At 40.5% G+C, this 27854-nt stretch overlaps 1 protein-coding gene across 1 annotated transcript; it reads left to right on the top strand.

The window, feature by feature from the left end:
• Positions 1-1018: 1018 nt before the first annotated feature.
• On the top strand, positions 1019-27428 carry wipf2a (WAS/WASL interacting protein family, member 2a). Its single transcript, XM_050044345.1, has 8 exons — positions 1019-1466; positions 10583-10734; positions 12970-13102; positions 13958-14098; positions 16735-17415; positions 20629-20874; positions 24047-24148; positions 25267-27428. Exons 2-8 carry the CDS (start codon positions 10672-10674, stop codon positions 25308-25310), a joined length of 1410 nt encoding a protein of 469 aa, XP_049900302.1. The 5' UTR covers positions 1019-1466; positions 10583-10671; the 3' UTR covers positions 25311-27428.
• The last annotated feature ends 426 nt before the right edge of the window (positions 27429-27854 follow it).

Raw genomic sequence — 27854 nt, 5'->3', positions numbered from 1 at the left:
GTTATATAAGCAGTAAAATACCACAATGAAAACATGCTTAAAAACAAATTATATTAGAGTAAAAGTAAACTACAAGACTACACAAGAGGACAGTGGTGAGAGAAGTACTTGGAAGATCTTTAAGGTAAGTAAAAGTCTCATTATGCAGAAATGCTCCTTTCACAGTGTTATATCAGAATATAATACTATTTTGTCAATGTGGAGCCAAATTTAGGTTCTTTGTATACTAGGTTACTGTAGATTAGTAGCATAGTACAGCATCATGTCATAAAACAAATGTTTTTATGTAAATGGAGAAGGGTGCTGGAATAAATATAGAATTATTAATGAGACAGGTTGCTTTATATACAAGAGGTGGTTGGATTTGACAGCAAATACAGCATCCATATATCATATTGACAGTGATGATGTTTGCATGTTAAAAACTGTGTGTAAACTTTGAAAATAAATAATGTACTTGTACAGGGAAATACAGTGGATGTTATCCAGCTTGAAGGAGACAGGTTTTACATTGCACACATTTGCTTCACTGAACTTCTGCACATCCCCTGCTTAATATTTGTGCATGTCACTGCACAGAATTGTAAAGCTTACTCTAAAATAGCTATATTTTACATACTATGTCATTGTGCTTTTTTAAAAGTATGTATGCATTTTTCTTTACTATGTTAAAATTCTTGAGTGTTGCAGTGCTTTGCCCTATTTCTATTCTTCTTAGTATTTTCATTGTATGTTTAATATGTGCACTAAAAACCAAAGCTAATTCAAAGTGAAAACTTGCTTGGCAATTAACCCTTTTCTGATTCTGATGTTTGGTGTTGCAGGTTTACCAACACTGTATGACCGCTGTTAACTAAACTAACTAACTAAAATAAAGTAGAAATCCCTCAAAACTGTACTTAGATGCAACACATGACTTAATGTACTTGGTTACTCTCCAGCACATTAAAATACCTACGTTTCGTGTTTGCTTAACAACCCTGGAGTCTGGAAACTGTAATTTACAACAGCACTTTAACGCAGCGCCGATCTGCCTCCATTTTGTATCGGTCGGCCCGTTTCCGTGTTTTCCCGTGAAGGGACCGATAAAACTGTGTCAACAGGGAGTATGGCTCTGCTCGTAGGTCAGGAGTGCGGCGGCTAAAGTTTTCCGTAGCTACCTGAAAACTTTTCAAAGTGACTCTTAACCGCTTCGTTTCCTCAAACAAGTGTTGTTGACAGAACTCAGCCGGACTGCGCTGACACTGACAGCTCCATGCTAACCAGCTAACTGCGGCTAGCTCCGCTGTGTAACCGCCACTAGCCCAGAGCGAGCTAACGTTAGCCGGCTAACCTGTGAGTGTTTTTCGGTGGCGTTAAGTTACACCAGCACCCTCCCATCCTAACTTTTGGGGTCAAACACGACGGCACTTTCTATTCATGTTGTTTTGGAGGACGAGTTTATCAAACCTCTTCTTCGAGCCAGGGTAAGTGCATTTATTGGAAGCTAACTTTATACTCCACCTAAGTTTAAGACAGCGCCAGGTATGTTTGTTCCTTTACCTGGGAGCGGCCAAACAACCTGCACAGGCCTATAAATCCTGTTTTTCAGTGGTGGAAGAAGTACTCAGGTCATTTACTATTGTAAAAGTACTAAAAACACACTGATAATACTCCACTTTGTGCAAAAGTCCTGCATTTAAATCCTTAATTAAGTCAAAGTATCAGCAAATGTAGTCAAAGTTTGAAAAGTTAAAGTACTCGCTGTGCAGTAACACGCTGCCTGTCAGTGTATCTAATGCTTATGGATTAATATTACTGCTGCATCCATGTGTTTGTTGCATTTAGCTGCTTTACATATTTGAGGACGTGCTTTAAAAAAAAAAAAAAAAAAAAAAAAAAGTCCAATATACTGTTGGGTAGTTTACTTTACATCGATGTATCATATTGTGTAAGATCATCATATGTTTGTAGCGTGACTGTCCTGTGAGATCCACAAATCTCTAGAAAGTCAACTTGTCATGGTGTCTGGAGACAGCCCTGTTTTCAGTTTTGTGACGATGCATTTTCCAGCTGAGTTTATTTGGGTTAAGAAGCAGGAACAATTTTTTCCAGCACATAGTCCTTTAGTGTATCGAACATTCAACACATCTGGAAATGCATGGTGAACGAAAGCATTTGTCAGACAAATGTAGTGCAGTAAAAAGAACAATATTAAATAGGTAGTGGAGTAACAAGTTCCTCAAATCTAAATGTAAATGTACATGGTTACATTCCACCACTGCCTTTGTTGCACAGTTTGCAAGTTATTTCTTGCAGGACACTCCTGAATTTGTCCAACAACATGCATGATTTATGCTTTAGTTATTGAATAAATGAATGCTTGCTTTGCTACAAGAGGATATTTTTATAGCAAAACCTGTCCAGGAAGTGGATAAGCACACAAGGCAGGCTGTGTAATGGTAATTTGAAGCTGTCACTGCCATGAAAAAAAGCCTAGAAACACACACAGAGAGCCACAAGCCTTTAACTCAGTGTATTTCCTTTACCACAAAAGCATCTAACTTCCTCATACAGCCCCCCCTCCTCCCTGGTTGTATTTCCCTGTGCAGCTTCATAATGTTGATGTGGGGAAACTTCTTTGCATCAACTGACTGTTTGGATGAACAGCTTAATGGAGACCAAACATCAGCACTCTTGACCTACTTTAAGGACCTCACTTTACTTTGATCTTGAATGGAAAGGATTAGTCAGATTATAGGGGTCAAAGGTCAGGACTTGTTTGTTTTATCAGTGTATAGCTGTCAGGTTTGCATGCATTTGTATATGGATACATGCAAAAAAAATATTCAGAGTTTAACGTTCAGTATCTTACATGTCCCCCTTTTAGTTTGACATTTTATGTAGTGTTTTCTTAAAAATTTCCAAATCATGTCAAACTTCACGTATACAAATGCTGAACAGTGGTGGGTATCATTTAAATCTTTCCATTTCCTGTGGCAATACTGCGCTTTCATTTTGGTATCATTAGAACAATGATAAACCTCACTACCTTACTTTTTGGAGTATTTAGTGCACTTTATAAAAAAAAAACAACCTGTTTTTGTTTAACTTAAAAACATCCAAACTTTCTAGTCTGGCAATGTTGTCCTGAAACTTAAAGCCATAAATTTGCCCCAAAAAATATACAGCTTTCAGTTCTCAACCATTTCTGATTCTTGTAGTCACAGACACATTTTGGGCAGTAAGGGCTAATTTATAGTTAACACATCCGCATTTCTGCAGTGTTCCACTTTGGCCTGCATGACGTAAATGTCATAATTCACCCATGTCTACGGGGATCCATAGGGACCCTTATGTGGCCTAGAGTCCTCAATGGGCCAAAAACATTACGACCCGAATGGGACCGACCCACGCAAGTTGAAGCCCGAACTCAGCCTGTCCGAAATTATTACATAAAATACTGAGCCTGAGCCCAGCCAAGCCTGAGACACCCAAAAAGCACTAGTCAGCTTCTAATACCCTAGACACACTGGCTGTGTTGCAGCGCAAGCCACGTGTGTCTCCAGCTGAAAATGGACCAGCTTGGTGGATCACCATCTCCACATTGTATTCCCCCACGAGAAGCTCAGAAGCTCTTTGCTCCGGCCGGGAGGAAGAACAGAGAGCCCAGCACGAAGCCTGGATGCTCCATCTCCTTCTGTCTGCAGGAAGGAGAGGGAGCTGCTGGAAGAGTGCTCAATTTTTTATATTTTAAATGTGTGTGTATATATATATATATATTTTAAAAAGACACAACCTGACCCAGTCAATCACCACACGTGATTGCACATTTTATGTGACTGCGCAGACTGTACACGATTGTGCATGCTCCATTATCTTGTTCCAAACTCAAGTCTAGTCCAAAGCACAAGTGAGATTCAGGATAGATTTGTTTCTATCTATTTGTTGTGCAACATACCCACTGTCATGGAAATGTCATGGAATTAGTCAGTCATTGAACAGAAAAGGCATAGGATTTTGATGTGTGTAGTGAAATTGTTACAATAATCTTCCATGTAATGTAACGGCAAATTAATTTTCTGTAGCTGTCGATGTGAAGTTGCTCTAATATGCATCAATGTGTGACAAAGTTTTTCTATTTTTGCCCGTCTCTCCTCTCCTGTACGCTAGGTAGCTGAAATTATGCTTGAAAAGAGTTTAAATCTGATATGTTACGCTGGGCAAGAAGAAAAACTTTATTATAGGTCCTTGAGGAGTTATGGAAAAAAATTGAAATTTTGTCCATGAAAATGTGTAGGGACTCTGAATATTTGAGGACCTTTAATCTCAGGCCTAACATTTCCATTTTATTTTACCTTGTGCAAGTCGCTAACTCGCTGTTTTTCAAAAGTTTGAACTTAAGATGAAGCCAATTAATCAATAAGTTTAGCAGAAAATTAATGTCGATTATGATCAATCAGTTAATCATTTTGGGTTGTTTTTAAGCAAAAATATTAACAATTCACATGTTGCAACTTCTCTAAGATAAAGTTGGTCAAACACATCAAACACTGGGGACTTTAGGCGGGCATTTTTACCACTTTTTAGATCAATCAATTCCCAGAAAACTTTACCTGACTGATAAATGAAGGTGTTAACATGCCTCACTATGGCCTAGTCCACACGAGCACGGGTATTTTTAAAACCAAACTTTTTTGGCCTCCAGTTTTTAAAAAATCTGCGTCCATACGAGCAGTGTAATAAAAATACCTCCGTCCACACGACACCGCAAATTCCACTATCAAGCAATGTAATGCACATGCCAAAGCAGTAGGTGGCGATATAACTCCTAACTGTAAGGCCATTGTAGCCAATCAGAAGGCAGTAAAACGTCATTACTGGAAAAACAACAACAAGCGTACTATTATGCAGCAGGAGCAGTCTCCGTAATAGCACACTCTTGCGCCTCCGTTGCTGGATGTGGTTGAGTCGCGTTAGTTGTATGATACAGCCACAAAGTGCTGATATGCTGCTAAATAGCAGCAGTATTTTGTTTAGGTCCATCCTCAAATCATCTCTCGCACACACTGGATTGGGTAATAACACAGCTGTTTTCTGTTTTCGTCGCACACTGTGACATCATACAATGGAGACAAGACAAAATAACTGCGGTTATCCTGTCCACACATGACTGCTGACACCGGACTTTTCCAAAAAGTTCACCCTGGACTCCGGTTACAAATAACTCCAGTTACAGGGGCCCAAAACTGCGGTTACGTGTGGATGAAAGGCCAAACCGTGAGCAAAGAGTCACGGTTTTATAAATACCCGCGTTGGTGTGGACAGCCCCTCAAAGTCATTTCAAAGAAGTCCTCTTGACATGCTGTCTGGATACAGCAGCTCTCCACCACATGTAAACTTTTGAGAACATTGGCCTCCATCAAGCTCTCTTTGACACCATGATTGGCTCACAGAAGTATCAGCTTCATCTAAAGATTTTACTCTTCAAAGTTACTAAAGGAGAGAAGACGAGCCTAAAACAAACTCAACTCAAAGTGTCCTGTATCTAGAGACTTTCATTTTGTTCCTTTTCATCCCTCTAAGCAATAATTCTTACATCTGTTAACGTTTTTGTTAAATACTTGTGTCAGCAGGCCTGTTTCATGTTTGGCATCAGCTGTAATTCAATGAAGATATTCCAAAAATAGAAAGTAATGTCTCTGCAAGAAGCCATTATTTTTAGTATCCATTAATCTATCTAGTCTGTAAGATGACGCTGTGATGGAAAATTCCCATCAGATGTTACCAGAATCCAAACTGATGTCTTTATAGTTGTTTATGTTGTAAATCAAACTGTGTTTAATATATATTAATATCAAACAGAGATAAACCTTTAATAGTCTCTGCACTACTTAAGCAAGTTTTTGGTATTTTTACCTAATAAATGACTGAGAAGATAAATAGATTAGCAGGATTGTCTTTGATTACATTTCTGCTGATGGATTAGGCAATTAATCATCTAATTGCTGCAGAAGCAGAGTGATTAAAAACCAGAATAGATACCATAAGTTTGTTTTTTGTTTTTACTGTTTTTGCTCTAAAAGTAATACATGGTTGTATCTGTCAAATTAGTCATATGTTTATGCATCTCAATTTAAAACAGAATGGATTTGTTGTGTTAAGTGTGTTTGTAGTAGATGGAAAATTATTGTGATTATTAGTGGATTAATAACAGGTTTCATGCACTGAAACTAGTTTCCTCGTGGCTTCAGTCCTTGAACACTCAGCAGTTCTCGAAACGTTCATTTTTCCTCCCAGAGGAGAGGTAACCCCCCACTCTCAGTTTCTGTGCCTCTCTGTTTAAACCACGTCACTGACTGACTGGCGAGCTTGCTTGGTGAGATTCCTTTGGTTTCCCTCGGTGAAAACCTGCCCCAACACTCAACCAGGCTGCCTGAGGAGTGGAGCAGCAGCAGCAGTGGAGGGTGAGGGTGAGGGTGGGGTGAGGAGCCAGCGCTGCCTGCGTAAGCCAACAATGGGCCCAGACAGCTAACTGGTTTGGGGAGATCCAGTGACCTCAGTCACTGTGTTGACACATGTAAGGCAGCCTCAGGTGTGGGTATATTATAGGTACGTGTAACACGGACAAGCTTATGTTTAAGTAGCTTTTTTTGTTGTTGTTTTTGAGTAACTCAGCAACATGTTGTCTATTGGAGTCATATAAGAAACAACTTTTTACAGAAATGAAAATGAGAAAAACAGCTTCGTCATAAAGTAGCACTCTGGGTGTAACTGTTTGTTTTTGGTTCGGTTATTAATTGTGGAAATAGTTACGATCAATGTAGGGATGCACCAATAGTGAAATAGCTCATAGCTGATACTGATGTTGTTGTTGTTGTTGTTATTTATACCCCCTTTTATGCCAGGGAAACAAAGAAATCTTTATTCTTTATTAGTTATTCAGTCCTTCATTACACTACCTTTGAATGAGCACAAATTCAATCATACAAATTTATGAAACGACCTTTAAAATAACCTTTCACATGCAAACATTTAGAAAAAATATATCAACACATTTCTCCGTCAAACGGCTGCATTTATTCAAGTTTCCCCCCAAAACTACATTTTACAAAATTACATTTGTGCACGTAAAGTTCATTTACTTCTGCCCAATAATCATTTCTATCGAATGGAGCTTCAAGGCATCATAATGTTACTCAATGCAACCTACATCAGCAGTTATTTCCAGACGCTAGCTGCTAACAGCTAATGTTAACTAGCTCTCCTCTTGCTGATGTCAACACAGATTTGTTATTCACGATGTAGTATTATCAAGGAAACAACAGGGTGTGTCCCCAGACACATTAATAGTGAGTTTACTGTGTCCTTTCATCCTTGTCAGGGTCCCAGGAAAGATCTCTGTTCATCCCAAACATATTTTCTGTTGTTCCTGGGACACCATTAGTTTTGAGTCTTGCTTTTTAGCCTGTGCAAAATTGATGTAAAACAACAGAAAAACATTGGTTACTGCCATCAATGAAGGTCATCTTATTCACAGATTGGCCGTAAGGTGAATATTGGCCCATACCGATGTGCATCCAATGAATCAGTGCATCCCTAGATCATTGTTCTCTGAAAGGTACAAAAAACGTAGCATTTGTTTTTTGTATTAGGACTTATAAATCTCTGAAACAGCAAATTTGAGAAAGTACCTCTCTGATATCAGTTTTAGGGCTTGGCAAGATGAAGAAAAAAAAGAAATATAAATATTTTTGCCCCAAAACCTCTATTGATAATGTGACAGTATTGTAGGACTGACTATCTGTGCTTTTGTAAAATATTTACATAATGAGATTTTTGAAAAATTGTCATCAGTAATTTTGGTATCATGACTTAGTGGGCAAAGGCAAGTAATAGAGCCATCTTGCAAATTCAGAAAATGACATCACTTTACTGAAATGCAGCCTTTAAAACCAGAAAAAGGCGACACTTATGATATAACAATATCCAAAATCTTAGAAGATATTTATTCTCATATTACAGTGTCTGTTGCCCAGGCCAATCAGGTTAAACGACAAATCAGGCTGGGTTTCTTTCAAAATTAGACTTTTTATTTGTACCAAACTCCCTCTTTTTGTTATTGGGAAGTTAACACTGTCCATGGTAGCATAAAGGTGGAATTTCACACTAAAAATACTGTAAATTTTGCAGGGCTGTCCCAAATATCAGTTTTTGGGCTTCGAAGCTTCACTGAGAATTTTCGTGATTAATCAGAGCTTCGAATCAGTTTTCAGTTGATGTACCTGCCTGTTGGCATGCAGGTCGTAGTAACATTAGCCATAAATAAAAGCTAGAAAAAGATGCCTTGCAAGACAGTTTTTAGGGTGATTTTTCAAGCTCGTAGATTTGTAATATACCAGTTTCCTTTGGCTGATCTGACAGCACACTTTTATTGTGTTTTATTATCTCTATTGACAGTCAATAGTAATAGTAACAGTCAATTGTAAGCAGTTTCCTCTGCTTACAGTCAAGTCAGTTTTTTTACAGCCTAATATCACAAATCACTAATTTGCCTCAAGGGGCTTTACAATCTGTACAGCATACGACACCCTCTGTCCTTCGACTCTTAATTCAGATCAGGAGAAACTCCCCTTTAAAAACCTTTTTAAGGGAAAAAATGCGAGAAACCTCAGAAAGAGTGACAGAGGAGGGATCCCTCTTCCAGGATGGACAGACAGGAAATAGATGTTGTGTGTACTGAAAACACAGACATGGTAAAATTACAGTACAAACAGGATCGAAGTTCAGTATGCGAGACCTGCATTGTCAGATTCATCCACTCAGGAAAGCCTTTCTGAAAAGCTCTGCCAATGCAAAGCACAAACCCCACCTACACACACTCCATCCAGGCAGCTATCACACCAAAGTCAGTAGGTCATCTTTTGGGGTTCATGAATTTCTGCACCAAATTTCACAGCAATACATCCAGTAGTTGTTAAGAAAGTTGCCATCCAGAAGTCTCGCTGCCAGTGTGGCTACAAACGGGTTTAAAGCACCTTTACTTTCTCTCAACGCTCGCTGTCGAAATGCTCATCTTCTCTCCACACTTGCCATGTTCCCAGGAGCTGCTTCAGCAACTGCTTCCTTCTCCCAAGAATTTCCTTTCTTGAGAGCACAAACATTTGTTTCCACTGTGAAGCAGCAGAATGAAACGTGTTGGCATCCGTCCTCGTCATCTTGTTTTCTCTTTAACGTAGTGTTCATGTGAACAGATGCAACTGCAGCTAATCCCGGTGACCTCATGTTCTTTTTACCTGTTCAGGGCTTGCCCTACAGATAGGTGGAGTGAGTTTATTCACTGTAAGCCTCATGATGACTTTGTGAAAATGAATATGACACTACATATAAGATTTATTTAAGAACGTCTAACATCAAGACAGAGGATTGTGTTATTCGTGGTGGTAACTGTAGGGTGATCTTTTTTGTGTCACACTTAATGAACTATTCTGACATCTCCTACAGTTGTCTGTCAGATCTTTTTCTCTCCTCTGAGTCATGTTTCATATATTCCTGCCACAAATCATGTGAATCACCCTGGGCACCGTGACAGCCAGTCTAACAGACAGAGGGATGGACTTGTATTGTGTGTGTCTTGCCACAGAAAGCACTTTAATATTATGCTCTACACAATAAAGCACTTTCACTCTGCCTCTGTAATACAGTGGCTTGTGTCCTTTAGTCCTTGTTACTGGAGACATTAATGAAGTCGTTCACTACAGCAGACTGAGCCCTCCTCTGGCTAAAAAAACAACCCAAACAAGGTTTGGCTGGTTAAATTCAAAGGTAGTGAATAGAGGCACCGCTCAACAGCAAGGTAAATTGCTGACTTAAATTTTGCAAAGCTTATTGTTTGATTAAGTACAATTTTGTACTTATTTTTCCTGGCAATGTGCTGTTTTTGACATTAAAAGATTTGTGTCCCTTTCCTGCTTTTTTGTGTCTCTGCTTACATCTCAGCACAGCTTAGTCAGACAGTTGTCATTCGTCAGGTTTCCATCCAAATGCAGAGCAAATTTGAACCAAATCCTTAGAAAAATCGTCAGAAGAAAATGCAAAATTATGTGTGTCTCCATCCTCTACTGTTGTGCAGATATTGGGAGTTGATTCATTGAGCTAAACAAAAGGTGTTCGTGTATGTCACAGTAAATTCTTAAAGTCGGTTTTCATTGCACTTCTCACATTTTGCTTTTAGGCTACCCATGCCAGTGTCACCAAGCTGCAGCTGTGGAGAACCACTTTAGAAGTATTTTCCCAAAACCAAAGATGTTCCCTGTGGGGACGACATTTCACACTGTGGGCATTTTTCCAAGCAGTTGTTTTATTATTGGAACAACTCTACATGAAATATTTTAAGTTTGCAGTTTTCATTGTATCCTGGAAAAAAACTATTGCCTGACACTGCAACATGCATGTCATAATTCATCTCCAACTTCTTCACTAGTGACAAACTTTTTCCACCTGACTTCCAAAGCAGAGCAGCCATCCAGTTATCAGTGTTGCAGTATTTGAATGATCATTTGAACAGCCATTTTTCACATGAAACACGTCTGTTGTTTTTCAGGAGTCAGCGCGTGTCGTCGTGCCAGCTGAGACGGTGAAGTCACCGGTTCTTACCCCCGCCACACAGAGAGGTGCCAACAGAGGGACAGGATGCCGATTCCTCCCCCTCCCCCTCCTCCCCCAGGACCCCCGCCTCCCCCCACTTTCAATCAGGTCAGTGACTGGACTGAACGCACACAGCACGTCACACTACAAAGATTCAACATCGGTCAGCCACAGAAACTGAGATTACACAGTTCAGTGCAGCAGAATTAATCCACAAGACAATTTATCTAGAACAGTTTACTGTAAATTTACTGCTAACACCTGCATAACATCAAGGCTCCCACAGTCATGAAATTACTGGAAAAAATATGAAATTAGAAAAACTATTATTAACAGAATGTTTTGGAAAAGTTTTGAATAAACATTGTTTTGAATGTTATTTAAAATATTTATGAAAATCCCAAAACATTTCTAACGTTATGCAAAATATGTTTCTTGGATTACTAATTTCAAATCTAGTGCTGCGCTGTGTCACTTGTATTACATGATACACATGGACGTATGCAGCTAGTTGGTGTTGGGAATGTCTAGTTAGCGAGTGAAGTTAGCAAATGCTAGCAGTTTGCTTATCTGCAAATTACTGGAAAGTGTATGTTTAGTAATGTATGGATTTTGAAAGACAAATACATGACTCGAGAGGCAGACCCGAGCTGCGCTGCATGTAGGCTCTGCACCAAAACGTTTGACATGGCAACACAGGGGAAGCAGTTCTGGTCAGCCATGCTAAAAGGAAAAAGCATCAAGACAACCAAATGGCCGCTCAACAGACTGCCAGTGTTTAGGGATGTTTCACGTCTGTTGCAGTCTGGCCAGATAATTTTACAGCTTCTTCTACTGCTTAAATAAAGTCATGGAAATGAGGTAAAATATTATGAAAAGGTTTTGAAAATAAAATTTTAAAAAATGCGTGGGAAGCCTGTAATATGCACCGTTTCTGTACTAGAGGTGAGAATCTTTAGGCACCTCATGATTTGATTCAGAGAGCTATGATGCAATTATTAAAAGATTAGGCCAGGTCGTAATGTATCCATCTACGGTTACTCACGCTCAGCCAACTTCACCAATACTCAAGAAATAGCCGAGCTTAGAATGTAAACATGACGCCTATATTTAAGTCTGGTACGTTTCACCGTCCAGTTGATTCAGCTGTAAGGAACGTACCAGTGTTAGGATGCTTTCACACCTGCCCTGTTTGGTTAGGTTCAATCAAACCCAAGTTCATTTGCCCCCTCAGTGTGGTTCGTTTGGGCAGGTGTGAACACAGCAATCGCACTCAGGTGTGCACCAAAACAACCAGACAGAGACCCTCTTGGTCTAGTTACAAATGAACTCTGTCGCATTTATCTTGGAAGTGTACTCTACTTAAATGTTTTGTTTACTTCCTGGAAATTCTGACAATCAAGAGCAGCTTTCTCGTGCAAGGCATTTTATCTGGTCCACTTGTAAATGCTGCTGTGAGAACACGAACCAGCTCTAGGCAGTTATACAAATTTGAAACAAAATGAGTCCCTGATTCGGCCCACAGCAAGACAACTCTAGGTCTGAGAGCACCCTTACAAAATTGTTGCAGGTGATCATAATATCGGGAATAAAGTTTTAGATTTCTGATGAATGACTCTTCTGCATTGACACATAAATTCTCCTGCATCCCTAGTTGGTACATAGACCTCTGTTTTGCATGTGACAAATAAAGAACATAAAGGACTTAAACTTAATCCTGACCTGCACTCATGCTACTTCAAACTTTAAAGTCATAATGGTAGTTTAGCCAGTTCTTTGTGTTTCCTTTTATCCCGTCATACTTCTTCAGCATCTGTAGAATATTACAGGTGAGCAGGTTCCTCCTCTTTGACTCAGTCTTGAAGAAGAAGACTTGATTATAATAATGATAGTAAATTAGTTTTGGCTAGCTTGGTCTAAGGAGTATTAACACACTGTAGAAGCACTTCAACAGGACTATAGGGGACAGTAGTTTGATTTGTTTAGCCAGTAGGAGAAGTTTAATATTTCCTCAAAGAGATCTGTAGTAAAGTTACTTGAAGGATAAAAATAAGAAACCTACAATCTAGGCTGATGATTATCTTCCCCAGTTTGTGTTCTTACCTGGCATGAACATCAAATAAAGGTTAATTATACCAAATAAACAGTTTCTGGGACTTGAGTCAAAATCTCCAAGCAAGCAGGATGTCAAATAACCAAACTGTCCAGTAAACCAGCTCCTGAGTCATGTGACGTTTGTTTACGAGCTGTGGCTCCGTTTTAAAATGTGCCGTGTGAACCCAAACAAACGGTTCAGACCAGAGGAACTGGGGGTGTGATTGCACTTGTGAACTTCCTCCACAGGCGAACACGACTCCTCCTAAACTGAGCTCATCCGAGGCTAAAGGCAGAGGAGCGCTGCTGTCGGACATCTGCAAAGGCACCAGACTAAAGAAAGTCACTGCAATCAATGACCGGAGTGGCCCGATCATAGAAAGTGAGTCACTGCAAGTTCATTTCACACACACATGCACAAACACAAGCTGATGTGTGTGTAACAGAAATGTGACGACAGACTGTTTGACTATTTGCATGGAAAGGAGGAGCTATCATAACGATATAAGTAGTAACTTTTATTTATACTGAACTTTTCAAAACAAAGCTACAAAGCGCTTTACATGATTGAGCCAGGTTTCAAATATTTCAGGCCTGCAATGATGCGCTTTGAATGCGTGAATATTTTGGATTTTAAACCTTGAATACAATAAAATACAATAATCCAACCGGGATGAGAATAAAGCGTGAATGGATCTCTTTGACATCGAGTCGACAGAGAATAGACCTGAGTTTTTGAGAATCTTCTCAGCTGATAAAACCTTACTGAATGACTGATTTATCACTGTCAGATATTACACCCACGTGAGAACAGGGAGCTGAAATGTTTTGGTAAAATTGGGATATTTGAGGATCAAAAGTGATTTCAGATTCTGTTTTCATTTGGCTGCACTTTGGTTCTGACAGACAAGATAATGACTGATACAATGGGACACAAATTAAATTTGCATGTCGTGTATGAAAATGGAGCTGAAGTCTTTGTGTGTTTGTGTAATTAACTAATTGGACACACTACTTTTCAAGCTATGTGTCGACACGTTTCTGACTTGATAAAGTTTTTAACTCAAATTGTAGCTGATAAAAGGAGCTGATTAAAAAAAAATGTTGTAGCTCCTCTCTGCACACTTGTTACTGATGTTAAATAACTGACTATCTTTAAATATTTGAATATTAAAATGTATTTCTATTTCTGCTTTCAAATTTGTTTATATTGACGTGGCTTTCATCTATTCACCAGAATCAGGAGGTGGTGGCGGAGGTGGCGGAGGTGGAGGAGGTGGAGGAGGTGGTGGAGGTGGTGGAGGTTTTGGAGGCGGAGGGCCAATGGGAATGGGAGGCCTTTTCCAAGGAGGTGTGCCAAAATTACGCCCAGTTGGAGGTAAAAAAAAAACCAACAACATTATTTCTGATGAGATTATTTCTATTTGAAAGTGTTTTCTGATGTTTTCTGTAAAGCCTTCACCATCTTGGTCACAGTGCTCTTATCATTTGTGTAAATAAATAAATCAACGTCCACCTCTGAAGGGAGTGGGCTAACATATCCGCTCGTCAGTAGTTTAATCAGAGACAACAGTCTGCCTGCACAAACACCAGATAAACTGATAAAGGAGAAGAAAACTCTTTCTGCATTTCCCAGCAGTCTGCTCCTCCACGATCATTTTGTGGTTACAGAAATAAACAATTCACACAGAATGTTTTAAAGACCACAAGCCATGGAAGTCCACAATGTATGAATCAGCAGAGAATATCTGGACGTGAACATGGTTATTTTAGGCTTAATGGACCTTTCTCCCACTTATCTCTGATGGAGCAGACGTATTTGTGGTCGGAGCTGAACCAGTGAGGAGCAAGGGATATGAATTATGAATGAACGGATGCTTATTTTAGAGATATCAAATATTTAGTTAGACAGAGCCGCTGTGACCTATGACCTCCTTACTACAGCGGAAAGAAGGAATTGATGATGAAGTAATACATAGAATATTGATTCTGTGATTTTAAAAATACTTTTATGAGTCAGTTATTGTGGGTGTAGAATTCAGAAATCAGAAGTTTTGCCATGCTGTCTCTATGAAGACCACTTTAATAACTTTAATTATAACAGTATATTTAGACCATTATGAGTTTATTACTGATAGTCAATCAGTTTTATGGAAATGTAGAGTTTTTATATGATTTTTGCAGTAATATGCAGAAGTATATTGATTTGTCAGGCATTTAATTTGTTACATTATACAAGAACAAACACATTCTTGTCTGGTTATGAATTTATTTTTGCATTTATTTGATTTTTTAAAAGTAGTATATCACAACATTTATTGATAACTGCAAGATAATTAATTGTTTTAGCTCTTACAAGCCCAACATCAGTCAATTAATCAAATAGTCAACTGACAGAAAATGAATAACAGTCTTTTTTGATAATTGATTAATCATTTAAGTCATTTACCGAAAATAAAAATGCCCCATGTTCTCATGCTCCAGCTTGTTATGGTGTGTTCACACTGAACGCGAAGCAAATTTTTGTGTTGTGTTTGTCATGCGTATACGGCTGTTGGTGTTTTTTGCAATTGATAAATAATCTCTATTAACAGCTGTGCTAATGGTCGTGCTAATTAGATTAGGAAGGTAGCTAACTCAATTTGCAGTAAAGTTTAATCGATAGCTGGAATCAAGTTACGTGAACACAGAGGCTCAGTGTGAATCAGCAACACTTGATATTATTTTACATATTGTCACTGCAAGACATCACTGCTTCACTGTTTCTGTTGTTTACTTTCCACAGTTAAAGACCATCTAAAATTACCCAGAGCATTTTGCTAAGAAGAAAAATCAACAAAACTGCTTACACAAGTCACAAATACATACTTACCGTGTAGTCCTAAGGCTTCCTTCACTTCTCTGACCCCTCTCCTTGTATGTTCTGTCTGTGTGCAGGACTGACGACGAGTGGTAGAGCTCCATGTACACATGCAGTGTTTGTCTTCCATTTCTGATTCTCAGTAATATCAGAAGAATCTTAACTAGATTCTAACGCTGATAAGCCAGTGTTTCCTATAGAATTATAATTTTTATTTTTATTTTTTTTGCTTGCCCCTTTCTAAATTTGAAAGGTTTTGCAGGTCCATGAACGCAGCAAATGTGGAACTCTTCTTTTTTTCCTCCAGCAGCAGTTTGTGGAGTTTTGAGTTGTGAATTCATCAGTCGATCCGTTCAAAGCTGATCAGATCGATGGATGAGATGAGTTGCTGTTTCTGAGTGAAAGCAAACTTTTAGACCCAGTGCACTGAAGGTTAAGGTCCACGGTCACTGCACCTGCTGTTCTGCAGCTACATCTGTGGAGAAATAATAACAGCTCTCCTAATGAATGGTCCGGCTCTAAAAATAGACAATCAAAACATGGCGGCAGACGTTTTAATTGTGGCAGCCCACCACAAATAAATTAATGTGTAGGAAACCCTGTAGGCTTTGGCGACACAACATCACAAATTTCTCGCTCAAGTTGAAAATTTTCAGCTCACGCAATGATATGAAGAGCATGAATTGTGTATATTTCGTGTCATTTACATCACATAATTTGTGTCACATCGCCCGCCGCAAATTTGTGTCTATTTGCATCGTTGCTTTGACTTTGCATAGAATCTCACTGGGCAAAATTCTTGTCTCCCGTTCGGTTTAAACACACCGTTAAATGTGGGAGCACTTTTCCTTTGTCGTATGTGATGGTTAAAGGGAATATTTTGGGGTTTGGGCTGCTGGTTAAAGACGTCACCCTCATCTTAAGGAAATTTTGATTGGTTCATTTTCACCTTTCTCTAACATTTTATAGAACAAACAATTAATTGATTAATCAAGAAAATAATCAGCAGATTAATCGATAATGAAAATAATGATAAATTGCAGCCATGAATCATTTTGCTTCCTCCTGATGAGCATTGTTTTTACCTGTAAGTGTGTCTGACATGTTTTCTGTTCCTGTGGTGAAGTCCCTAAACACCATCTCTCTGTCCTTAGATGGTTCAGCGGGCGGTTCGGTGGGGAGATCAGCCCTGCGGCCCCCAGGGGCCCGGCCTTCAGCCCCTCGCCCCCCCACAGGTCGCTCCTCCTCACCCTCCCCAGCCAACAAACCCTCTCCACCAGAGCACCAGCGCGCCCACCGCCCCTCGCTCCCAGACATCTCCCGCCCCTCCAGTGGCAGCAGTAGCTCCTCCTCAGGAAGCGGGATGAAGCACAGCACGTCTGCACCGCCTCCTCCACCACCCTTCAACAGAGGAGGCCGCGGCAATGCTCCGCCTACCCCCAATCAGAAATCAAATACTTCGTCTTCCTCATCCTCCTCTCACAGCAGAGAGAAGCCCCTGCCACCGACACCTAACAGAGGCCCCACCCCTCCCAGCTCTGTGAAGCAGCCTCCGTCTTCCAGCAGGCCACCAACAGGTGGCTCCTCAGCTCCTCCACCTCCTCCACCGTACAGACCACACACAGGCGGCATCTCCAATGGGCCGTCCCACGTAGATGGCGGCGGAGCTCCGGAGCTGCCACAGAGGCACAACTCCCTGCACAAAAAACACACATCAGGAGGCGGCAGCCAAGGACGCAACCACGCTCCTCCACCTCCTCCCTCATCGTCTCCATCCTCCCAGCAGGGCAGCAGACCACCACCACCCGCCAGAGAGCCACCTGGACGCAGATCAGGTACAGCCACCTGCACTGAAATCACACTCAACTGTCAGTATTCACGTCTTCTCCAGGTCAGAGGTCACAACTTGCACTGCAGCTGGACCTATGTCCGTCAATGCCAATAAAACATAAACCATTCGAGATCATTAGACGGTTTGTCTGCAGATTATAAAGTGATGAAGTGACATTTTTCATGTACTATAAAAGGCAGTTTTAAAGGAAAAGTCAGTCTACAAACACAATTCTGCTGCACAAAATCAGATGATGTACCTCATTTTACTGGGACCATTTTTTGTATTTTGTTGTTAGACTACATATTGATTTATTTCCAGTAGGGATGTCCCAATCTGATCTCAAAGATTGGGATCAGGGTCTATCAAGGCATTTTTTTAACTGATCTGAAACAAGTTTATTGAGCTCTACAGAGGAATCGATCCTTTTAAACATGAGCTGTCACAGTTGTTTTTACTCATGAAGCTTTCATGCAGAGACTCGCGGAGTGCAGCCATCTTGAACTCTGCTCTTCTTTTCTCTTCTATTCAACTGAGCTCTTGTGTGTGTTTAAGAGCAGAGGCTGAGCCCTGCCCGCGGCAAAACACAACACGCCATCACCGACAGCAAAAATGCAGTATGAGACTGTTTATTTAAGTTTTTTACCAAAAATTATGAGCACAAATTGATTTCAGCTTTGATTTCAGGTAACTCGGGCAAAGGCTGCACCGAAGCAACAAACACTGGAGAATAGTCTCTTAAAGGGACAGAGGCATTCCCTCGAGACAGCGACAAGGCCAAAAAGATTAAAGGGAGAATTTTTTATTTCAGACCTATTTTAATAAAAAGATAATAATAATAATAATAATTAACATGAAGGAACAGCTTGGATGCAGGTGTTTTTTTATTAATGCCTTGCAGAGCTTTTCAGTTGTCAAGCATTTACATTTGATTTATTTTAATAACTTAAATGTAGTTGAAGTGTGCACTGTGCAGCTGTATTATCTAAGAAAATAGAAATATTAGATCAGGACTCGGTATCAGCAGATACTCTATTAAATTACTCAGATCTGGACAGGACATCCCTAATTTCCAATATCCAGGTCAACCTGGCAGAAACTGAGACCTAAATGAGGTCCAAATTATCACCAGAATAATAAGGTCAGGCTGGAGAAAATTGTATCTCTGAGAGAAAGTTCAGTGACTTAGAGCTGCACCTATTTTGATTATTAATTTAACTCAAAGATGGACGGTTATTTATTTTTGGGGGGGGGTTGCCTTTAATGTACAGGACAGAGTGAAATGGGGTGAGAGAGAGAGAGTGGGGGGGTGACATGCAGCAAATGGTTGCATGCCAGAGTCGAACCTGCGACCGCTGCAGCGAGGCATCGCCTCTGTACATGGGGCGCCGGCACTATCCACTACACTACCGACGCCCCGACGGTTATTTTTTTAGTCTCTGTCCTTTCATCTCCAGCTGTCTCTCTTCCAATGACGCTCTTATAAAAAGGCACAACAAATTATTTAAAAATGTAATTTCATGTTGACTGACTACTCAGTCATTTGACCGATCATTTCGGCACTGGCGGTGTTTCACTGTATATGTATATATACGTGTTAAGGATGTCACTGTGTTCAGAATTTGAACCATCTCGCAGATGAAGCCAACATCTCAGCTGGAGGAATGTTCATCCAGAGGCCAAAGCAAGTTTAGACTCGTTATCTCTGATCCTTTATTGTGCAACACAGCCTTAAAGCAGAAAACATTTCCTCCACATGATCACACCTACTATAGGTCAGTTCTGAAAGTGGAGCAGAGGGCAGAGACATGATGTGTTTGGCTCTGCTTAACATATAAACGCCCCTTTTCTGAAGCCAGGTGTCTGCACAGATACTCAGCGTACTGTAGTTTAATATTTCCTATTATATCCACAGCTGCCTGTGTGTTTGGGGACTTTTTTCCACATTGGATGGACCGGAGTGAAATTCAGTGAATATGTTTTGGCGTAATTGTGTAGATGTTATGTGGATATTTACACATATTAGATGCCTCCTTTTTGTTCAAGTGTGTCAGCCCAGAGGTAGCTATATGTGTGTGTTGATGTATAAGGTGATGTTTAAGGATTTAAGACATTGTCACCTACAAAACATCTTAGTTTTATAGAATTAATCCTTTTATATCTTACAGAACTTAACAGATAAACTCTCAGGTGATGATTTTGCATCCTCCTCTGGGCAGATTTACAACTCACTGGAAAACATATATTCATAATTTAATGTCAGAGTGAACACACAAAACAGGAAGGCACTTGTTAGCTGCAGCTCTGTGTTGTGATTGGACGGCAGAGCGATTCGCCACGAGGCCTCCTGGTTTCTCTGCATTCCTGAAGCCCTGTGGAATATTCCAGCATTCCTCTTTACTTTCACTCTCTCTGCTGCTTTTCCCCGACTTAAATATTAACACGCCTTCTGTTTTCTGTCATCGTCCCTGTTAATGTGCTCCTCGTTGTGCTGTTCTTTTTTGAATTTTCTAACATATAAAAATGGACATAAGAGAGCTACATTATGCGTTACTGGTGTTGCACAGTGGCTGCAGGGTCTCAACTGGAAATAATGTCTCAAGCCACAATTTATAACCTCCAGTCAGCAGTTACTGGTCCATATAAAATGTAACTGGTCATTGTTGGTGTTTTGCTCTATTGCTGTTTGAAGTGCCACAATGTGACGCTTTGTCACTGAGATCTGTTGTGTCATGATATAAAACAACAAATCACACATTTTTACACGGTTCATTGTTATTTTACAGCACAGAGTTGAACCATGACAGGCACTGTGAAGCACCTTCATGCTGCATATGTTCAACATACATTATATACAAATATGTGGACTAGAATAGAATAAGATAAAATGAAATGATATATACACTTACTTACATACAAATCCTTATATGCATGTATACCCAGAGTGACTTTGGTTTATATTGGGAATTAGGGTCATGTAAAAGATAAATTGATAGTAACAATAATAGTTACAATCGTGCAGAAGCCCTTTTTGAACACGATGTCACGTCAGATCATATTCAGTATGAGATTCATGGCAAGATGTCATGATACCGTACTGTATTTTGCACATCATGCTTTATGGCTACAGTTACAGGGTAACAACTACTCTTCTCACCTAGAGAGTGACCTCTAACACGTCATCCTGACCATTTGTGTGTGTATGTTGTCCACACAGCTCCCCAGGTGCCCCCATCCGGGTCTCGTAACGGCGGTCGGGACGCCCCTCCTCCCCCGCCCCCATACCGCGTCCACAGCTCTGCGCTCTCAGAGCCCCACAGCCGAGTGGGTAAACCACCTCCACCTCCCTCCTCTTCCTCCTCCGTCTCATCCTCCTCCTCCCGAACCCCGGCTGGACCCCCTCCACCGCCCCCGCCCATCCGGAACGGCCACTCCTCCATTTCCTCCTCCAAGTCCATCATAGGTGAGTCAGGTGCCATCACGCTCCTCTTCCCTATTCATGATGTCACCATTGACAGCTGCTGAAAGATCTGTGTGTTTACTTTCTCGCAGACAGACAGCAGTCCCTTGCTTTTAGGACATGGTGTTAGACCTGTGGACCCCAGGCTGGGGTCATGGGGTTATATTTTATTTTATTTTTTACTCTAGAAAGCTCCTCCTGAACCTCAGAGGACATTATACAGCTGTTTTCTCTCTGTGTCGTAGTCCTGAACTGAACTTTAAGTGTAAAATCATTGTAGTGATGCTTTCATACAACCAGACTTTTTTCCACCCTGGAGCACTTTGCACGTGCCACGACTAAAAAATCTGGCAGAACGAGATTTCAGATGTGAAGAGACGAAGGGAAAATAAAACAACCCTCTTTAAATTAAGGGTTTGGACCGGCTGCTGTTTTCAGCATGAAGTGAGACGCTGCGACTCCTACAAACCACTCTGTTGTCTTTTTAAATCTACCAGTAATTCTTAACTAGTATCTCTTACTCTCTTATCTTTGTAGTATTATTCTCTTATATCCTTCAGCTGTGTGTTTCATCATCAGTCAGAGTGGCTGTTAACATGGGTTGTGTTTCTGATCTGGATGTAATGGAGGTGACGGTGGTGACTGAGCATCGATAGTCAAATATTCCACTGCAGCCATGCAAACGAGCCCTTTTCATTGTTTCCTGTTGAACAAATCAGGAAGGGAATGGTTCCTAGATTACTGTCTGAGCTTCATGTACACACAGAAAACACACTTATACAAGGCTTTCACAATATTAAGATAGTGATGTGTTGTTTGTTTTTATTTCAACACATTGAATGTTAGTGAAAGGAACTTTTTGTGATGTTAAATTGCCAATTTTCAGCTTTAAATATGTTTAAGGTTGCTCACCCTCACACAGTGACCAGTGTGGGGCTTGTACCCCAACTATTTTGGACAGTATGGCCGTATAATAATGTAAATAGACAGACATGGTAACCCTGAACAGTCAATCGCCTGACTAAGGCCCTGATCTTGCAGAAAGTGTTTTAGAAGCTGGAGGCGCCTTTTTGTAATTGTTTTTAATGAGAATGAAGCTTTTTGCTCACGTTTTTTACACTGCGATGCACCTTGCCTTTCTGCGCTCTTAGTCGCATGGCCTTTTTGCTGGAGCGCTCTGAGCTCACACTTGAAAACTTCCACTCAAAGGGGAAAAACTTTGGAGGAGAAATTGGTGGTAGCAGTTGCTGGATACCCAGAGCTATACGGCCCGACGATAGACAGCAGGTTGTCAAAGTGCCCCTGAGTCGTCCTAAAACATGCCTGTAAACGTCCATCATGGAGGAGAAGCTCCTGGACCAACTGGTGGTACTCCCCATGATCCAGCCTCTTTTTTAGGGTCTCATGTACCCACACAGATCTCTGTTTATCTGCTGACAGCCTCTCTCTCAACCAGAGCTACAGACAGTACCCTCTGTCTCAACATGGCAGCAACTACACACTGATTACTGTGAAATAACAGTAATCAGTATTTTAGGAACTTAGAATTGCAACAAAATTAGTGATACAGTTTTACAGTTTGATTCAAATATTCAGTAAAAATTAAAAGGATCTCGCTTTTCCTTAATTTGTGAACAACAACTAACTATTAATAGTTCAACTAAAAAAAATCTACCACTAATTACTAGGGCCGTAACGGTACGTGTATTTGTGTCGAACCGTTCAGTACGCGACTTTCGGTTCGGCACGACCCTGTACCAAATTATTGGGCGCAGGATATTATTTTATTTTATTTTGTCTTATTTTAATTCCGTTTTTTGCAAGCCGAACCATTTAAAATATCTAGTTCCCTGACGGACATAATTGAGTGACGGACCGAGTCCGACCGTAAATCTCTGCCTTCACTTTGTGCAGCACATTCTCACATTTTGACAACATGGCAAGTGAGCCTGACGAACCTGAAAACACACCCGCAAACCTTAAGTCCTCCGTTTGGGAACACTCTGATTTCAGGGTAAAATACGAAGATGGAAATAAACAAGTGGACAAGACAAAAGCAGTGTGCCGACACTGCAGAACAGCGGTCGGGTATGTACTTGGAAACATGTCTAACATGCTAACGCATCTAAAGCGACACCACCCGAGTTTGAACGTTAACCGGCACGACTAGAAAAAGCAATCTGGTGCAAACTACGATATCGTCGTCGTTTAAAAAAGAGTGTTTCCCTGACCATCGCGCTAAAGAAATAACCAACGCCATTGGAGTTGAGTAAAATTGTTTAAGTTGCACTTTAGATATAAGCATGTTTTGCTTACTGCACTTTAACAAAGTGGGAAAGCTAGGTAAGTTCCTAGTAAAACTGAATCTGAGCAGGCTTTAAAGCTGACCAGCTGCACTATACTTTTTTTTTAATTGAGTAAAACTGTTTAAGCAGAAATGTATATTTATATTTTTCATTCAAAAAATGTGTTAAAAAAACAGCAGGATTTTATTTTTCACTTTTATATTTATATTTTCATTCAAACAATGTGAAAAAGCAGGATTTTATATATATTTGTTTCATTCAAAAATGTGTAAAAAGAGTTAACTGTTGTGGTGGTATGTTTTAATAAGGTTACCAATAAGTAAAAGATATTTAATAGTTGTCTATTTTTTTCATTACTGTACCGAAAAAAAACGAACCGTGACTTGTGTACCGAGGTACGTACTGAACCGAGATTTTTGTGTACCGTTACACCCCTACTAATTCCACATTTTAACAGCTCCCAAATACAAAAAATGCCCCCTGGGATCTATATATATATAAATCAACAGGTGATTTCCTTCTTTTAGTAAAATCCTAAATGACTGAGTTGGGGTTTTCGCCACCTGGACCTTTATGCTCTGCCATTTCTCCTCTAATCATCACGCTGTAACCTGTGACAGGCTGTTATGATACCACTACTATCACACTGTCACATATATGGAGTTTTTTGTCGAGCAGCTAGCGTCAGGTAGGTTTACATTACCAAAGGTTTATGACAGAGTCACTTGACGAAGCTGAGAGGAGAGGGAGAGACGCTGTGCTGCCGCCAGAGGAGCCGCTGAATGAGTTCCCTCTGGCTAATAATGTGGTAACTTGATGTAAACACGCGTTTTTAATATCTGCTTTTGTGTTTTTTCTGCTTCCTTCAGATGATTTTGAATCCAAGTTCAACTTCCACCCCATTGAAGATCTTCCACCTCCAGAGGAGTACAGGCATTTCAGCAAGGTCTACCCCAGCAAAAACAACAAGGGTATGAGTCCAGTACTGTTGTGTTAGTTCAACAGGACAGCGTAGACGTGATGGAGGAGAACATGCTCAGACTGTTGACACTTTTCAATACATTCACCTTTTCCTGGTCTTGGCTGCTTACGTGTACTTATACATTTCTGCACTGCTCTCTGACAGTGTTGTTGTCAGACAAGTTTGGGTTATTTGCCAAGTCAGAAAAAGAGACATGAGGTACTGAAAACACAAAACTGAAGCAGAACAACTGAAGATTAAGAGGGGGAAGTATTTAAAGGTCTAGTGTGTGGGATTCAGGGGGATATATTGGCAGCAATGGAATATAATATAATAACTATGTTTTTTGAGTTGTGCTTTCATGTTTTTTACACCAAATTCTGAATGTGGCAGCAGAAATCCAGACTCATCAGACCAGGCAATGTTTTTCCAATCTTCTATTGTCCAGTTTTGGTGAGAAAACCCGTGTGAATTGTAGCCTCAGTTTCCTGTTGTTAGCTGACAGGAGTGGCACCTGGTGTGGTCTTCTGCTGCTGTAGCCCATCTGCTTCAAGGTTGGACAAGGTGTTGTTGCTTCAGAGATGCTCTTCTGCACACCTTGGTTGGAACCAGTGCTTATTTGACTTCCTGTTGCCTTTCTATCATCTTGAACCAGTCTGGCCATTCTCCTCTGACCTCTGGCATCAACAAGGCATTTTGGCTCACTGGATATTTCCTCTTTTTGGGACCATCCTCTGTAAACCCTAGAGATGGTTGTGCTGAAAATCCCAGTAAATACTCAGACCAGCCCGTCTGGCACCAACAACCATGCCACGTTCAAAGTCACGTAAATCACCTTTCTTCATTATTCTGATGCTCCGTTTGAACTTCAGCAGCTCGTCTTCACCATGTCTACATGCCTAAATACATTGAGTTGCTGCCACCTGATTGGCTGATTAGGTTTTTGTGTTAATGAGCAGTTTAACAGGTGTACCTAATAAAGTGGCCGGTGTGTGTATTTCCAGCTTTTTGTCGGTCGTGTGGAGTTTATAGTTTATTTTTCAGAGTTAATAATCTCCAGCAGTGTGTTTTAAAGTGAGATAACTGACCTGTAGTGACCCCCTCCTCTGTTTCTCCTTCTGCCCTCAGCCATGATGAGAGGAGCTCCTCCAGCGCCGCCGGTGGGGAGGTGAACGGACCTCAGCTCAGGACATGAACTCTCAGTCAGCCGACTCGATGGACGGTCGGCGGGGGGGAGAGAAAGCGAGAGAGAGTGGTGAAGAAGCACTCAAATCACACGACACACTACAACACACACTAACACTAAAACCACCAGCTGGAAGCACAAAGTTAACACTACGACACCACGCAGGTATGACACGACTCGCCGCTCACCTTCTGTCTTTGCACAAGAGAACAAAAAACCACTCGGGGGTCAGAGACAGACTTTCTGACCACGACCACCTCGACTTCTCTGCTGACTGGACGTAGAGGCTTCTGTTCGACACAAACATATCAGGACCAAACTCCGAACACTTCCAAATCTGTGCATTCCATTGTTTTTTAATGCATAATCATGATGATAATGGTGATTTTCATAATTCTGGTTTGATTTTATGATTTTGGTGTCAGCATTAATTTGTGGGAGGGAAAAAAATTCATCACTATGAATGGAAACTGTCTTTGAATTTATGTTTTCAGCCGGTGAATTCCCACAATACTGATAATGCCATGAATGTGGGGGCTAAGTGACAGTTATTATTGTTGTTATTGTTGTTATGTTTTGTCTTAAATAGCCATTCCAGCAGTGCCAGGTGAGGGTGCGTTTGAATCAGCTCTCTGTGTCAGTGTGCCAAAAGCGGGTGGAGTCAGACAAACTGCACAGGACAGTTTCCATACATGTTTTACATATGATTGAAATTGTCACACATTTACCGGACAGATCGCCAAGTCATGACGGAAGCCTTGCCTGGTTGTTTATTTTTACATTTGGAGAGGGACTCTTTCTTGCTTTGTTTTTTTTGTGCCCCCTTCTTTCCTTTATTCGGGGGGTGTTAATATTTCCATCTTCAGGCGATGTTGCACAGCAGCGTAACTGCTAAACCGAGACACTGTGCATGATGCTTATATATGCACGTATGACAACAGAAGACCCTGGGATCAGGATTCATGTTGATGTGACAAAAATCAAAAAGAGGGTTTACTCCTAATTCTTCCCTGATGTGTCTGACAAACTGTGGCTCACATAGTCAGCATCCATCTCCAAACACGCTGTGAGAGACCAACACTAAATTATTATTTCCTTACTGGACCAAGTGCGTATGATTCGGCTGCATGTTTCTGGAGGTGTTTATAAGGGATCATTCTTCAACTTTCTGTCCAGGGGAAGTCGGTCTGAAAGCTCAGCTCTGTTCTGAATCATCACCATCATTTTACTTTTGCTGCTGGTGACCCTTTTTTGTAGGCGGGCCGTACGGCCAGAGAAGGAGGACATGTTGTTTAATTGCTATGCAAGGAGCAGTTTGTACAGACTGTAGTTGGTAGCAGCTAACCAAAAAAAAAAAAGAAACACATAAGTGCCAGAGAAATGTTGACGCAGATGGAGGTTCTTTACTTTTCTTGACTTTAAAACACTAATGACATCATATTCAAACTGAACAAAAAGAAATGCTGAGATTCTCAGTGATGCAGCGCCCCCTGCTGGTCTTTGCCTTACACAAATCTGTCTCATCGGTACCAGTGCTTTTTATTTTTGTTTTGATCTTTAAAGGGGGTAAGATGATGACGATAACGTAAATAAGAAACAAGTTTATTTGAAAATGCAATAAATATTGTATATTTACATTAAGGAATATGGTAATCATAGTTATTGATCTATTTTTATGTTGTAAAAAGCTTGTAATATAGGAAAGATAAATGATTATAACAACGTTCCAGTCGGTGAGCTTTGGTCTGATAGACTCTCTGTAGCACTTCTCTGGATGTTTGGCCATAAGGGTGAATGAGCTGAATGGATGTGTGTGAGGGTTTTGCCAACAACGAGCCAACATTTTGGGGATCCTGTCTCTGTGAATCCATTTGGCAGGTACTGTAGTGAAGGTGGGTGTGGGTGACGGATGATGACAACACAAAACGACTACACTCTGTCCTGGATGTATGTTCACCTTGTCACACAGGTGACCCGACACGCTGGTGTCTCCTCCTGTTCTCACCTTGTCCACTCTAAGAGCAAAAACCCTGTGGTCATTTCATGTTAATCAACCATGTTTTTATCATTTGAAATAATTTCAAATAAATATGGGGAAAAAGGGTATCTGAGGCACCGTGTGTTTTTTGTCTACACCTGGTATTATGTCTGCGTTTTAATGAGTCTGTGTCATTAACTGATTGTAGAAGACATTCATACATGTATTTAATGTTTATTTGTATTGGGACAAGTATGTAGCATACACAACTGCCACACACTACATCATTGAAAGCCTAAGCTAATGTGCAATGCCCATCCCTAGCTGGGCCTTGAGATTCAAAAGACTCAGCAACAGGAATGCAGGTAACAGTGCAAAGTACAAACAACAATAGAAATACAGACAGAACAATACGAGACACAAACTGCAATACATAATTATCACCATAAAATAAGAAGCACCAAGTTATTCATGACTGCGTAACTGATTCCTCTTCAAAAACCGTTTCAGTTTGAGTTTAAAGTGATCGAAATAAGTTCGGTAGGTAAAAAA

This window comes from Epinephelus moara, chromosome 5, assembly GCF_006386435.1.
Source record: "Epinephelus moara isolate mb chromosome 5, YSFRI_EMoa_1.0, whole genome shotgun sequence".
NCBI lineage: Eukaryota > Metazoa > Chordata > Actinopteri > Perciformes > Serranidae > Epinephelus > Epinephelus moara.
This window is presented reverse-complemented; position numbering and strand designations above follow the sequence as displayed.